Source organism: Arachis ipaensis, chromosome B6 (genome assembly GCF_059453495.1).
Source record: "Arachis ipaensis isolate K30076 ecotype BB chromosome B6, ASM5945349v1, whole genome shotgun sequence".
Classification (NCBI taxonomy): domain Eukaryota; kingdom Viridiplantae; phylum Streptophyta; class Magnoliopsida; order Fabales; family Fabaceae; genus Arachis; species Arachis ipaensis.
In genome coordinates this window covers 11,228,433-11,241,167 of record NC_142441.1, presented here as the reverse complement: position 1 = coordinate 11,241,167, position 12,735 = coordinate 11,228,433, and the positions used below count along the sequence as shown (strand labels likewise).

General features: G+C 28.0%; 1 protein-coding gene across 2 annotated transcripts; it reads left to right on the top strand.

Moving 5' to 3' along the window:
* The first annotated feature begins 5,117 nt into the window (after positions 1–5,117).
* Positions 5,118–8,137, top strand: LOC107646016 (putative WRKY transcription factor 47). 2 transcript variants are annotated; one of them, XM_088491246.1, is made up of 5 exons: positions 5,118–5,345; positions 5,430–5,510; positions 5,593–5,739; positions 6,701–7,111; positions 7,190–8,137. In XM_088491246.1, exons 1-5 carry the CDS (start codon positions 5,196–5,198, stop codon positions 7,955–7,957), a joined length of 1,557 nt encoding a protein of 518 aa, XP_088347372.1. In that variant the 5' UTR covers positions 5,118–5,195; the 3' UTR covers positions 7,958–8,137. The 2 variants fall into 2 exon arrangements, with proteins under 2 accessions (XP_088347372.1, XP_016205681.1); XM_016350195.3 differs by having other exon boundaries at positions 5,119–5,351.
* Positions 8,138–12,735: the final 4,598 nt, after the last annotated feature.

Below are 12,735 nucleotides of genomic sequence, written 5' to 3'. Positions count from 1 at the left end.
CAAAATTTTTCAACATAATAATATAACAGCTGGTTTCTGTATGAAAGGGACATGGAAATTGATGAAGAAAGCTCAGCAGAACGTATGCTGCACGTGAATCGGATAATATTTGCATATCTGCAGTAATTATTTGCATTTAATTCGAATTTTGCGGATATTATCTGATCGGATCAGATCTGATTTGCATTATGATAGGATCGGATTGTAAATTTGGCAGTGATATCCGATTCGCAAATTCGCATATTCACACATCTCATATAAATAATATAGTTTAAGAAAGTAAACCTAATGTGATGTGAATTTTAGTGTGTTATTTTATGAATATTATGATATATTGTTTTTAATTTTTTATGTTATACTTCAACTTAGAATAATTAAACTTAAATCTTGTGTTATTATTTTGTTTTTGTTATTCAAAAAAAATTTATTGATAATATTTTAGAAGTAAATGGGCTTAAACAGGTGAAAAATGAGTTTTCTGGATATTTTTTTTTGTAAAAACAGCCAAACAAAATCTTAAAATAGTCTTTTTGAATTATGAAGATATACCCGATATCCGATCCGCAAGTGATCGGATCCAGTCTGAAAAAATGCAGATATCGTATCCGATCTGATCCGATGAATGCATTACAGATCGAATAAAATTTTAGCCTATATCCGATCCGATCCGATCCGTGTACAGTCTTACCAGAACGGACCAAAAAGCAAAAATATTTGATAAAAAAAATAAAAAATAACTTAAATTTATTTTATTTAATATTTATTAAATTTATTATAAATATTAAATAAAATAAATTTAGATTTTTAAATTAATTTTTTATTATCTCTTTAACATTATCCGTTTAATTACCCAACTCTATTTCCGAGCAATACTCTGCTAGAGTAGAAATTTGTACCAACTCTGAGATATGCAAATCAAATATGTTGTTGCATAGTCACCAAAAAAAAATATGCTGTTGCATAACTCTACAATTATATAGCTAGCTTTGCGCCCATGCCATATATTAAATTACAATTTTAAATAAGAACTAATTAATATCATTGGTCAATGCATATGTAAAATGCAAAAAATTGTTTTTTCTTTAAAGTCCTTAGATGTAAAATTTTTTATTTTTATAAAAATCATGGTTTAGGACGACGAGCAGGATCATATGGAATACAAAATAATTTAATTTCAATTTATCAATTTAAAAAGTTTCTTACAAAATCATAGTGTATTTTCGTTTCCACACTAAATCTTTTTGTATATGGCCATATGAGTTAGGGTTTTTCAACGATCAATTTTTTTTAAGTCTTTTATATTTTTGAAAAATTTTAAACTCGGACATAGAATTATTGATTTACAAATTAATTTATATAAAAAAAATTTAGAATTAACATTATACAACTAATATTGCAGTTAGAAATGATAATTTTTTTGGCAAAACAGATATCTACAAAAATTTATCCGCAAAAAGATAAATACAAAAAATCAGATATTGTTGCTTAGGGAATTGAAGCATTTGGAGATCTCCTTGATGCAATCGACAATAAAGCGAGCGAGGCGGTATAACAGGATGACAGGGAAGATAGAGACGGTGACGGCGTTAGGATCACGAAAGCGGAAATCAGCATGGATGCCGCAATAGACAATTTCTCAGAGGTTTGTTAGTGTTGGAGTTATGAATGGTAAAAAAATTTATACTGGCGGTGATTATTATCTACGACGAAGAAGCTAGTGGGGACTCACAAAATTCTCACATTCTCACAGGAATGGAACCCGTCCTCACTAATAAATGGGGATGGGAGTAGGATTGAGATATTTCATTTATGGGAACTCGTAAAATTTTTGAAAAAACTAACTTAAATGTTTTTTTATATATAAATTGTCTAAATAACTTCTAATTCATTTTATTTTAATTGATATGTTAAAAGTTTTGTGTATATATATATATATATATATATATATATATATATATATATGTTATTATGTTAAATTTGTGTTTAAATTATGTTTGATTTGGTATATTTAGTTGAACCGTATAAGATTTTATTATGTTTGTGTTAATTTTCTTAAAAATTAATAAAATTTAATTATTCATAGATATCCACAAATATCCGCCTTTTTTACAGAGAAAAGTAAATAAAAACTCATGACGAAGATAACAAAAATGGAGATAGAAAGTGTTAGTTATACTTCAACTCAATAAAACTATAAATCAGAATTTAGTTAAAACTAAATACACACGTGTTATATTAGGAGTACGTGTAGAGTACGTGTTTTGCTCTTCAAACGGACTTACCTAATAAAATTAAGTAACTATGTGCCAACCCAAATGGGTACAAAAATTTTTTCGCAAATCTTTCTAAAGAAGCTCACTAAAGAGAGCACTTTGCTCTAAGAAAAATCAGTTCGAATATCACGAGAACGAGCTATATTTTGGAGTCTATTTTTACACAAAAACAGAAAGTATTTTACTAAATGAAGATGGAGGAAGGCGAGACAGAAAAAGTCTCCATTTCTGTAGAAACTTATTATCATCCCTAGTTAAAGTGTGAATAAAGAATTATTTATTGGAGCTTGAATTCATGATGCCGGAGGTGGAATTTGAACAAAAAATTTTTTTTTTCAATTTTAAATTTTTTTTTCCAAAAATGTCCATGAATATCAACAGGGACTTGAATATTTAGTGAATATTGTGTATCTGTTGTTATCTTTAATTGTAGCTAATTAACATTTAACATTAAAAAATCTAAAATTCAATTAAAAAATATCTAAATTTTAAAATTAACAAAATTTTATTTTTAATGAACTTTATATTATCGAAGATGAATATGCAAAAAAAACTTTCTTTGTCTAAAGACCTTATCTCTTAAACATGCTATTATCAATTTTTTTAAAAAATTTTTATTTTATGTCTTATTACTTTTATACCCCTGGCCTGGTTGCGATAATTATAAGCAAATTCCTTTTATTGCAATAAAATTATTATCTTTGAGAAAAACAATGAACTTCATATTAAATTTATTTAACAAATTAATATAGTATTAGTTGAAATTGACTGCTATAGTATTAATTTCTAATTATTACTCATTTATTATCACTAGTTTGACTTATCTCTTGATGATCGGATAGTTAACATTTTTGCTATGCAAATTACACTCTCATGACCAGGGATGGACCTATGTATATAGTAGTACGGGTAAGTGTTCCCAGTTCAAATTTGGAAAATTACTTAATAGCATATATTTATTTATCCTCGCTAGTTTGTTAATTTTGCTTCCACTTTATTAGATGAATATACAAATTATTTTTTTAGATTTGGCTCTATATATAAAATTATAGTGTTAATTAAATTGATATCATAAAATTACTTTATTAAACTAAATTATTTTATTAGAATTAATTTTAAGTTAAAATATTTTATCAAATAATTAATATATAGATAACTTTATTTAGATCTCAAGTCTCAACCGTTATTTCATAAAAATTATGTTTATCTGTTAGTGATTTTTATTTTGAAGTTATCTTTGATTTTGGCAACCGTAATTGAAGGAACTATTTGCTAGAAATATTATAAGGAAAAGTTTAAGGCCAGCAACTTTTTTAAATTTTCGCCATCATGTAACCAGTAAATAAAAATGAGTCATTGGATAAAATTTCACACCATTAAAATCAACATTAATGACTATTTGATAACTACAAATCACAAAAATTGCTGGTCCCTAACACTCCTCATATTATAATAAAGAATCTATTTTGTCATTGTAAGAAATATTTTTTTTAATAATCATTTTAAAAAAATATGAATTATGCTCGTCTAAAGTGAACATATTGATAAAAAAAAAATTAATCGACTTTAAATTAAGATAACAAACTCGCAGGGAACAAAAATTATTATAAATTTATTAGTGATTGAAATATTATTTTCTCACTTTAAAAACTCTTATTCTTAAATCGATGATGTTTGATTGAATTAACAATAAAATTGTCCAATATATTTAAAATATAAGACAAGAAATAGATACATTTTAAATGATATTTTATAGTTTTAGATTATTAATTAAGTGACAAAACCGATTTTTTAAAAAAAATATATTTTGCAAACCTAATTTAATATAGACAGTATATATATAGCAATAGAAAAGGTTTAGAACTAACACTTTTATTTAAATTTAACCAATATTTAATTAATAAAAAAAATAAATAATTTTATACTATTAAAAATATTAATAATAACTAATTGATAACTACAAATCAGCAATAATGAACTATGATGCATGTATCATGCATGTTTATTGTACTAATGAATTTAAGTGAAAGAGAGTGGTGTAGTTAGTTGACGGGTTTACGAAAATAAATGCAATGGTATATATATATATATATATATATATATATATATATATTTTTTTTTTTTTTTCCTTGATGGTTGGTACGTGGTAGCGTAGCAATACATGCATAGTAGAGGAGTATAGTTATAGCCCTTGAAAGTCACTGGGATTAGGTTATTCCAAATCACGCGGGCCCCACCGTCTCTAACTACCGTCCGATACACAGAGCCGTGCCGTCAACTCCGTTGACCTCAGGGGACTCCCCTCCACGTGCACGTGCACTTCCTCCTTCTCCCATCCCCATACAATGCACAATCTCCTTCCTTCCTTATTCAAATAATCTTTCCATTTTTACATTACAACTTGGTAACAAGAGTACTGTCAAGTGTGAACATAAAACCGGATAAATTCGTTGCAGCGTTGGTGGCCTAAGGTTGACGTCACTTCTGCCCAAAACGGCTGCTCACTTGCCATTTCTTCCTCTTTAAAATCCTTCATCTTACTTTTCATTCACTTAAATTACTTACTTTGTTTTTTACTACTATCATCTTAGAAAAATATTTAAGGTTTAGTTATTTTAATTTATGTTAATCAATCATTTTAGTCTAATAATTTAATATTATATTTATATTTAATATTTTTAAATATTAATAATTAATTATTCATCGAAAATAATGTTATACTGATATTAATATTATTGGGTAAGAGGAGGTGGGGCCCATAGGCCATAGCTCAAGGTCGAAGGAGTGCGTGTGTGTACGCGCGAGCTACCCCCATTTAAAACCACTTCCCCAGTTGAACCCACCACTTTCTTACTTCTTCTTCTTCGTCGTCGTCTTCCTCTTTCTCTCTCTCTCTTTCTTTAATTTCTATTCGTATAAGAAATGGATAACCCACACCCCCGTGAATTGACTTTCTTACCCTCTAGGGACGTCAAAGAAGTGGATTTCTTCTCATCATCATCATCAACTGCTGCCGATCATCATCGTCATGGCACCACCACCAACAACGCTTCATCCTTCCCTCATCACCCTGTAAACGTAACTAACTAACGTTCCATCACTTTAATTTTTGTATCATCTTTATTTGTTAGCTAATTATTCATGCTATATATGCAGACTGGGCTGAACTTAACGTGTGCAACTACTGGAATTTCAACTTCAAAGGGATCACCTAATGCCGAAAATACTGAATCCGAGGTTTGTATATAATAAGCGCACGTAATTCACGAGTTCCGTGATCATACAATAATTTTTTGAGTGTTGGAAATATATTTTTCAGAGGAAAATGGTGGAAGGTGAATTACGGAGACTGCAAGAAGAGAATAGAAAGCTGAGAAGTATGGTGGATCAGATCGCCAAAAGCTATAGCCAACTGCAGGCACAGCTCTTCATGGCTTTGCAGAAACAAAAGCTTACTCATCATCAGGTTTTCAATATTTTCAACATTTAATTTCGTCAAGATCAGTATTAATTTTAATTAAATTCTTCCTTCTTCTCCTATATGACGGAAGCATTATTTGTTTGCTTGTGCCAATTTTTACTCATTTCTCTTCTCTCTCTCTCTCTTAGTCAGTGAAGGAACAAGGTAACGTGCCTCACTTAAATTAGAAAGCGTGCGGATCCTCTTCATTCACGGCCATTTTTCAAACTCTTTCTACACTCCTTCAATTCTCTATATATTAATATCCAGTACCTGCAAGTTAGGTGTATTCATTTTTTATCATCACATAACCAATAAATAATACACCACCTCCTACTATATATAAACCCATCCAGTATACATTTCTTATACAGTATATATACAAATAAAATATGTATTCTTTATTTCTACAGACGTATATATATAACCGTGATTTCAGTTTTCACATGCTTACGAATATATAACTAATAACCAGGCCAGCCAGCTGAACTGAGTGATATATATTGCATTAAAATTAATTGGTCTCATCACTCTTATCTCTTTTAATTATTTAAAATGCGATATTTGAACTAAAAAAAATGTATACATCATGGACTAATAAATTTAAGCTAAGTTTTTGTTTGATAAATTTCAAAGGATAAGACAAGAAAAAGAGAGGGCGAGGGGCAATCTATTTTCATAAGAGACAATCAATCATCATTCACAATAACAAGTACGCGTCTCATTGACTTGGTCCTCACATATCAAAAAGAGATCTCAATTATCTCTTTCTTCTATATATGAAGTTCTTCATCGTTTATATAACACGTAATGTGTTCAACAAATAAAACGAATTTCAATATTGGTATATTTATTATTACAATAAATCAAACCTTACACTCACCTTTACTTAAAATATCAGTTTATTATATGTGGGAAGTGCTAAGTAATTCCAAGTAATAACACATAGATGTGATTGTGGGAACAGAATACTGGTGTCAAGAGCAATGGGATGATAAGTGGAGAAAAAGCTGTGGAGGGAGATGGAAGGGCGAAAGTAGAGATGAAGAATAACGATGCTTCGGTGTCTGGTGATGAAAAGAGAGAAAGAGAGGTATCAGCATCAAACAATAATGGTAATAATGCAGAGGAAGTAATGTCAAAGAAGCATGATGAGAATGATGATCATAATGAAGATGATGAAGATCGTTTGACTAAGCTTCATTTGGGAAAGCAAGTAGCAGCATCTGCTACAGAAGAAGACGTCCTTGAGCGATCTTCTTCTCAGAGTTGGGGATCATGCAAGACTCCCAACTTAGAAGAAACCAAGCTTCCTTCTTCTGACCTTCCTTTCAGGAAAGCCAGGGTTTCAGTGCGCGCAAGATCAGAAGCTCCTCTGGTAATTATATTATCCAACTCTAAACTTTTAAATCAGACGTGTATAAATGGTTATATCTCTAACACAAATGAAACGCAGATTAGCGATGGATGCCAGTGGAGGAAATACGGACAAAAAATGGCTAAAGGTAACCCCAGTCCTCGAGCCTACTATCGGTGCACCATGGCTGCTGGATGCCCAGTTCGGAAGCAGGTTCAAAGATGCGCAGAGGACAGTACAGTCCTAATAACAACCTATGAAGGTAACCACAACCACCCTCTTCCGCCGGCAGCCACCGCCATGGCAAACACGACTTCAGCCGCAGCAGCCATGCTACTATCAGGATCAACCTCATCATCGTCGAAAGAAACCCTAGCAGCTTCAGCAGGATACTTCTCTTCATCAATGCCCTACACATCAATGGCGACGCTATCAGCTTCCGCGCCATTTCCCACCATCACTCTCGACCTCACACACAACCACCACAACGCACTCCAACTCCACCGTGTGGTCCCTCCTCCCGGTGTTACCTTCCCTCTCCCATTGCATGCAGTTACTCCTCCACATCAGCTTATAGCAGGGCACCCTTTCTTAATCTCTCACCACCAGAAGCTGATGCCTCCTTTGGTTCATCGACAACAACCACAGCCTTCCAATAATTCCCCGTCTATGGTGGAGACAGTGAGTGCAGCCATTGCTTCGGATCCAAACTTCACTGCGGCCGTGGCTGCGGCACTCTCATCAATCATTGGAAGCAGTAACAATGGTGGAAGTGCAAGTACCGTTATTCACCCTAATGCTATTTCTGTTTCACCGAATGGATCACCGCAACTTCCTCAGTCATGTACTACATACTCTACCAACTAGCTTCTTCCATTCAACACGACACGTGTCACCGCTATCCTGCAATTTTATTTTCTTTAATTTTCTCATCATAATTATATTGCCTAGTTAACTTAAAAGTTAAAACCAAGGTATATATGTACAGAAATTAAAGAGAATATTACTTATTATACTCTTTCTATTACGCAAACAGATTAAAGAGTTAAGTTACTGCTCTCTCTCAATGCCTAATTAACTGAATAATAAGCAATATCTATAGCTGGCTATATCGTTGAAACTCATGTTATGTGGCTTTTACACTGAAGAAATGAAGAATCAAGAAGCCAGATTTTCTAAAAAGAGAAAATATTGATTTTGGACTCTCTCTCTTTATTTGGCAAGGATTCATCAACTAATATTTTGACAAAATAAATAAAGGGTTCAAGTCTTGACTATGATGTTTTAGTCGATGTCATGGTTAATTTATCTTAGACTTATTATTATTTGAAGTGTGAATAAACTCAACCAGATAAGAGCATACAATTTCTTCGGACCAATATTGATTCCCCGATTTTTAAAATTCAACGTTCGTTCATTCAATGATGAGATATGCAAAATTTGAAGATCCCGAAAGGATATCCATTATCGAGGAATTCTTGGTAGTGTCATCTACCAGTTTGTCTAAAAAGATATATTTATATTATTTACAAATGTTTGCATGCAGAAATTCGATATATTGGATCTTGAATCTGACCATTGTTTTACCCCGTTATTCTAAATGCTGGCATGCATTTGCTACTGCTTTTCTCTATTGGAACATTATTTTACAATTATATTAAGGGAAATTATAAGGTACAGATATGAATATACAGATATTCTATTTTAATCAATAACATAGCGACACGTAGTGTCTTTTCTAGTGCAATGAGAAGTGGCTTCACAAAGTATTAAATGGCTTAAAGTTTCACAGGAGCTAATTATTATTGCTAGCTCATAGACTTGCACACATAGTAATAATCAATTTTTGTTTTTGTTTTTTTTCCGTAGGAAGAATAGGATCATAGTAGTTAAATTAAATACTACTTGAGAGCCAATGAAAAACATTAAATTTCTTGTAGCAAAAATCAAGTGTATATTAACAATTTAACATTGGCTTGTTCACAATTGCCATGCTATTTGTTATATTAAAATTTTTTGCTTTGATATAATTTAAATAATTGTTTTGAAGATTATTTTTGAGGGAAAAAAAAAAACGTTTTATCAGGATTTCACACAAAATTTAGTTTTTTATCTTCATAAGATAAATAAATTCAAATGTTCAATTTTAATTTGAACATCTTAAATAATTTTAATTTTCTTATTTAAATATGCATAGCACATTTTTGTCATACATTTAATAAATACTAAATTTATGTTATCGTAAAAAAAAATTACAAAAAAGTATGAGTTTTTATGCAAATATTGATAATAAAAAAATTAATTAAAATTATAATCTATATCTAAAGATGAAAACAAATCAGTTTTAATTTTTAAGTGGTATTTGAATGTTAATTTTATTTGGCACAAAATTATTGATTAAATATTTATTATGAAAATAAAATTTTTTTGGGGATAATTTGGTTTCATTTTTGTAATGATCAATTATGTTTATATTTTTTAATAGTTGAATTGCTCCTTTAGTATTAATCAACATTAAAGGTGATAAATATTTTTTTTGTTGAAACTTATAGTTAACAGTGCATTGTAAATAATATTTTTTTATAAAATAGTGTTATAAAATATTTTTTTTAAGTATTCTCAAACTAAATAATTATTCAAATCACTAAAAGATTTAAGAATATTAGATATTATTATTGCATCAAGTCTTCTCAAACTAAGCTTAATCACTAATAGACCGGATATAAAAATTCAATAATTTTATCTATGAACTACACATAAAAAATTCGAAAGTTAACTTCAAGACATAATAAAATGTAAGAATTTCTAAAAAATGTGTTTACTAATCAAAAGAATTCAAAAGAATCATAAAAGTGTGTTGTTCAAAAAATACTCTAATTAAATATTTATCATTTTAGTTCTAATATTTTATTCTTTACTTTGTAAAATCCCTTCTAATTTCATAAGAGACTTTTTGTAGTTATTTTAAAAATATTTCAATTTATGATTCTTTTGACTAAAATAATCGACATAATATTTTAGTGTTTTAAAACTTCAATTTAAATTTCTAATTTATAATTCAATAAAAAATCATGATATTTTTGTCTTTTTAAATTAAAATTTAATTTTGATACACTAACAATGTAAAATATTTTATATAGTCGTTCAATTACATTCTTTTTTTTAATGATTATTCATACTATTAATGTAAAACGTAGTTATTTTTCTAACATATTCCTATATAATTGGATATGCATGTATAAAATTATTTTACAGTATTAAAATAAAATTATTTAAATTCATGCTAAATGACATTTTAGTCTCATCTTTATTTTAGTATTCTTAAAAGTTGAATTTTATAATTTTTAATATAATTAAATAATCTTAATTTTAAAGGGTTAATTTTAATGTTTGTAGGATTAATCTTAAAATATTATTTTAATTCTTTTAGAATTAAATAAAAGTTATTTTAGAATTTTAAATATTAAATTTAAATTCATAGTTGCTAATACAATCAATCAACTTCAGTTAATTATATAAGAATAATTTAGTATTTTTAAATTAATGCTTAAAAGGATATCTTAATTCTTTAAGAATAAACTAAATGGTATTTTAGTTTTTTAAAATCAATCTTCAAAAATTGTTTTGTTCTTTTAAAAATTAATTATGAAAGTATTTTAATCTTTTTAAAATTTAAAATTTTAAAATGAGTTATACTACGTGTATACCAAAATTAACTACCAAAATCAGGTATCAATATAAAATATATGTTGAAATACAAAATACACATTAAAAATAAATTAAACTACACATATATTTATGCACAAATATATTAGTAGCTGATTTTAGTGTACAAATAACATTGTTGTTTTGAAATATGTTTGATGTGGCATTTTCATATTGCCTGTTTCTTGTATTAATTTTTCAACTAATTATTTTCTATTTTTATTTAAATCTTATATAAGAGAAAAAAAGATTTTACAATTTCAAATTGTATTTACAATTAAATATATTCTAAAAAATGAAAAAGAAAATCAATTATTCTCAACATGCTTTTTTTATCTTTTTTTTTTCCTAGTTCAATAGACTTGTTTTATATGATTATTGTTTTCTGCTTTTAAGTTAACCCAACTTTTTTTTTTCTCACTTTCTTAATAAAATCCAAAATTCGTGATCCGAGTCCAAGGGACACTTGCTATATCCAAGCCAGACTAAATAGATGCTCACTCAGAGCTAATGAAGAATAATTAAGCCAACCAAAGAATATCCAATACATGTGTAACGAAATAAAATAAAAAAATAGAATATCTGTAAATATTGATCTGTACTGTAGTGCGACCCTTATATTAATTGTATACTAAAACCAGTTATGACCGTTAATATAAAATATATATTAAAATATAAATGGTAGAAACTCAGGTGCAGTCGATTTCACGTGAAGTTGATAGTTGAAAATTGTTAGATGATTTGACTGATTTGACTAAATTTTCATCTAACGGCTCTCAACTATCAATTTCACGTGAAGTCGACTGCACCTGAGTTTTAACCAATATAAATATATATTAAAAATAAATTAAATCATATATATATTTATATATAAATAAATTAATAACTAATTTTAATAAATAATTTTAATTTACAAATAATATTTTTATTTTTCAATTAACATATACCAGTAATTTTAATGTATAATCACTAGTATTTTTAGCCAACAGTCTTATTTAGTTTGTGTTTTTGTTTTTTATTTTTAATATTTTTTATTTTTAGAATTTTATAAATAAAAAAATAACAAACTAAAATTTTATTATTTTTACTTTTTTTGTAAAATTTAAAAAATAAAAATACTAAAAATAAAAAAGAGAAATTAAAAATACAAATAAAATACATCTTAATATTTTTAGTTCAGTATTCTAATATTATATTTTTTAAAATATTACTAACTAATTAGCAGCAAAAAAAAAAATTATAATATCATGTAATATTACGGTAACATATATAGGAACAGTTATTTAAGATACGTACATGTAAATGTAATAATTATTTAAAGAATTTAGTTATCTTATCTCTTAGTGTTAACCATATAATTTAATGATATAATAATTTCTTTTGATATATTCTATGTTGAAAATGTAAAAATTAAATGTCATCGTTTATAGTACTTTTAAAATATATCAGATTTATTTTAAAAAATCATATTTATTTTTGAGATAACTAGTAAGTAAATGTGTGAACTTTATATAATGATATGCTTAAAGTTTAGTGAAACATTCAAAAAGTTGGTGAAATATAGTTTTTCATCATCGTCAACCAAAGGAAAAAATGTTGCTGAAAGTTTCAATTCATTCTTCGCAGGCGATAAGAAATGAAATAACTACGTACTTGAATTTTGGCCGCCACACCTAATATTTTAGCAACAGTAGTGTTGGCATCATTTTTTTTTTTTTATAGTTTTTTACGCATTTTTGTAGTATGAAAGATATTTTTTCTATTTTTTTCCGATCATTTTAGTATAAATTAAAAATTATACAAATATAATGTAGATAAAATGGTACGTATAACATTTGTTTTTGGTCCTGGTACCTATAACATTTAATGTTGCTCGAAGTGTTTTATTCTTTTGGGGATACACTACCTAATTTTTTGGTTTTTATTCCAACAGGGCCTAT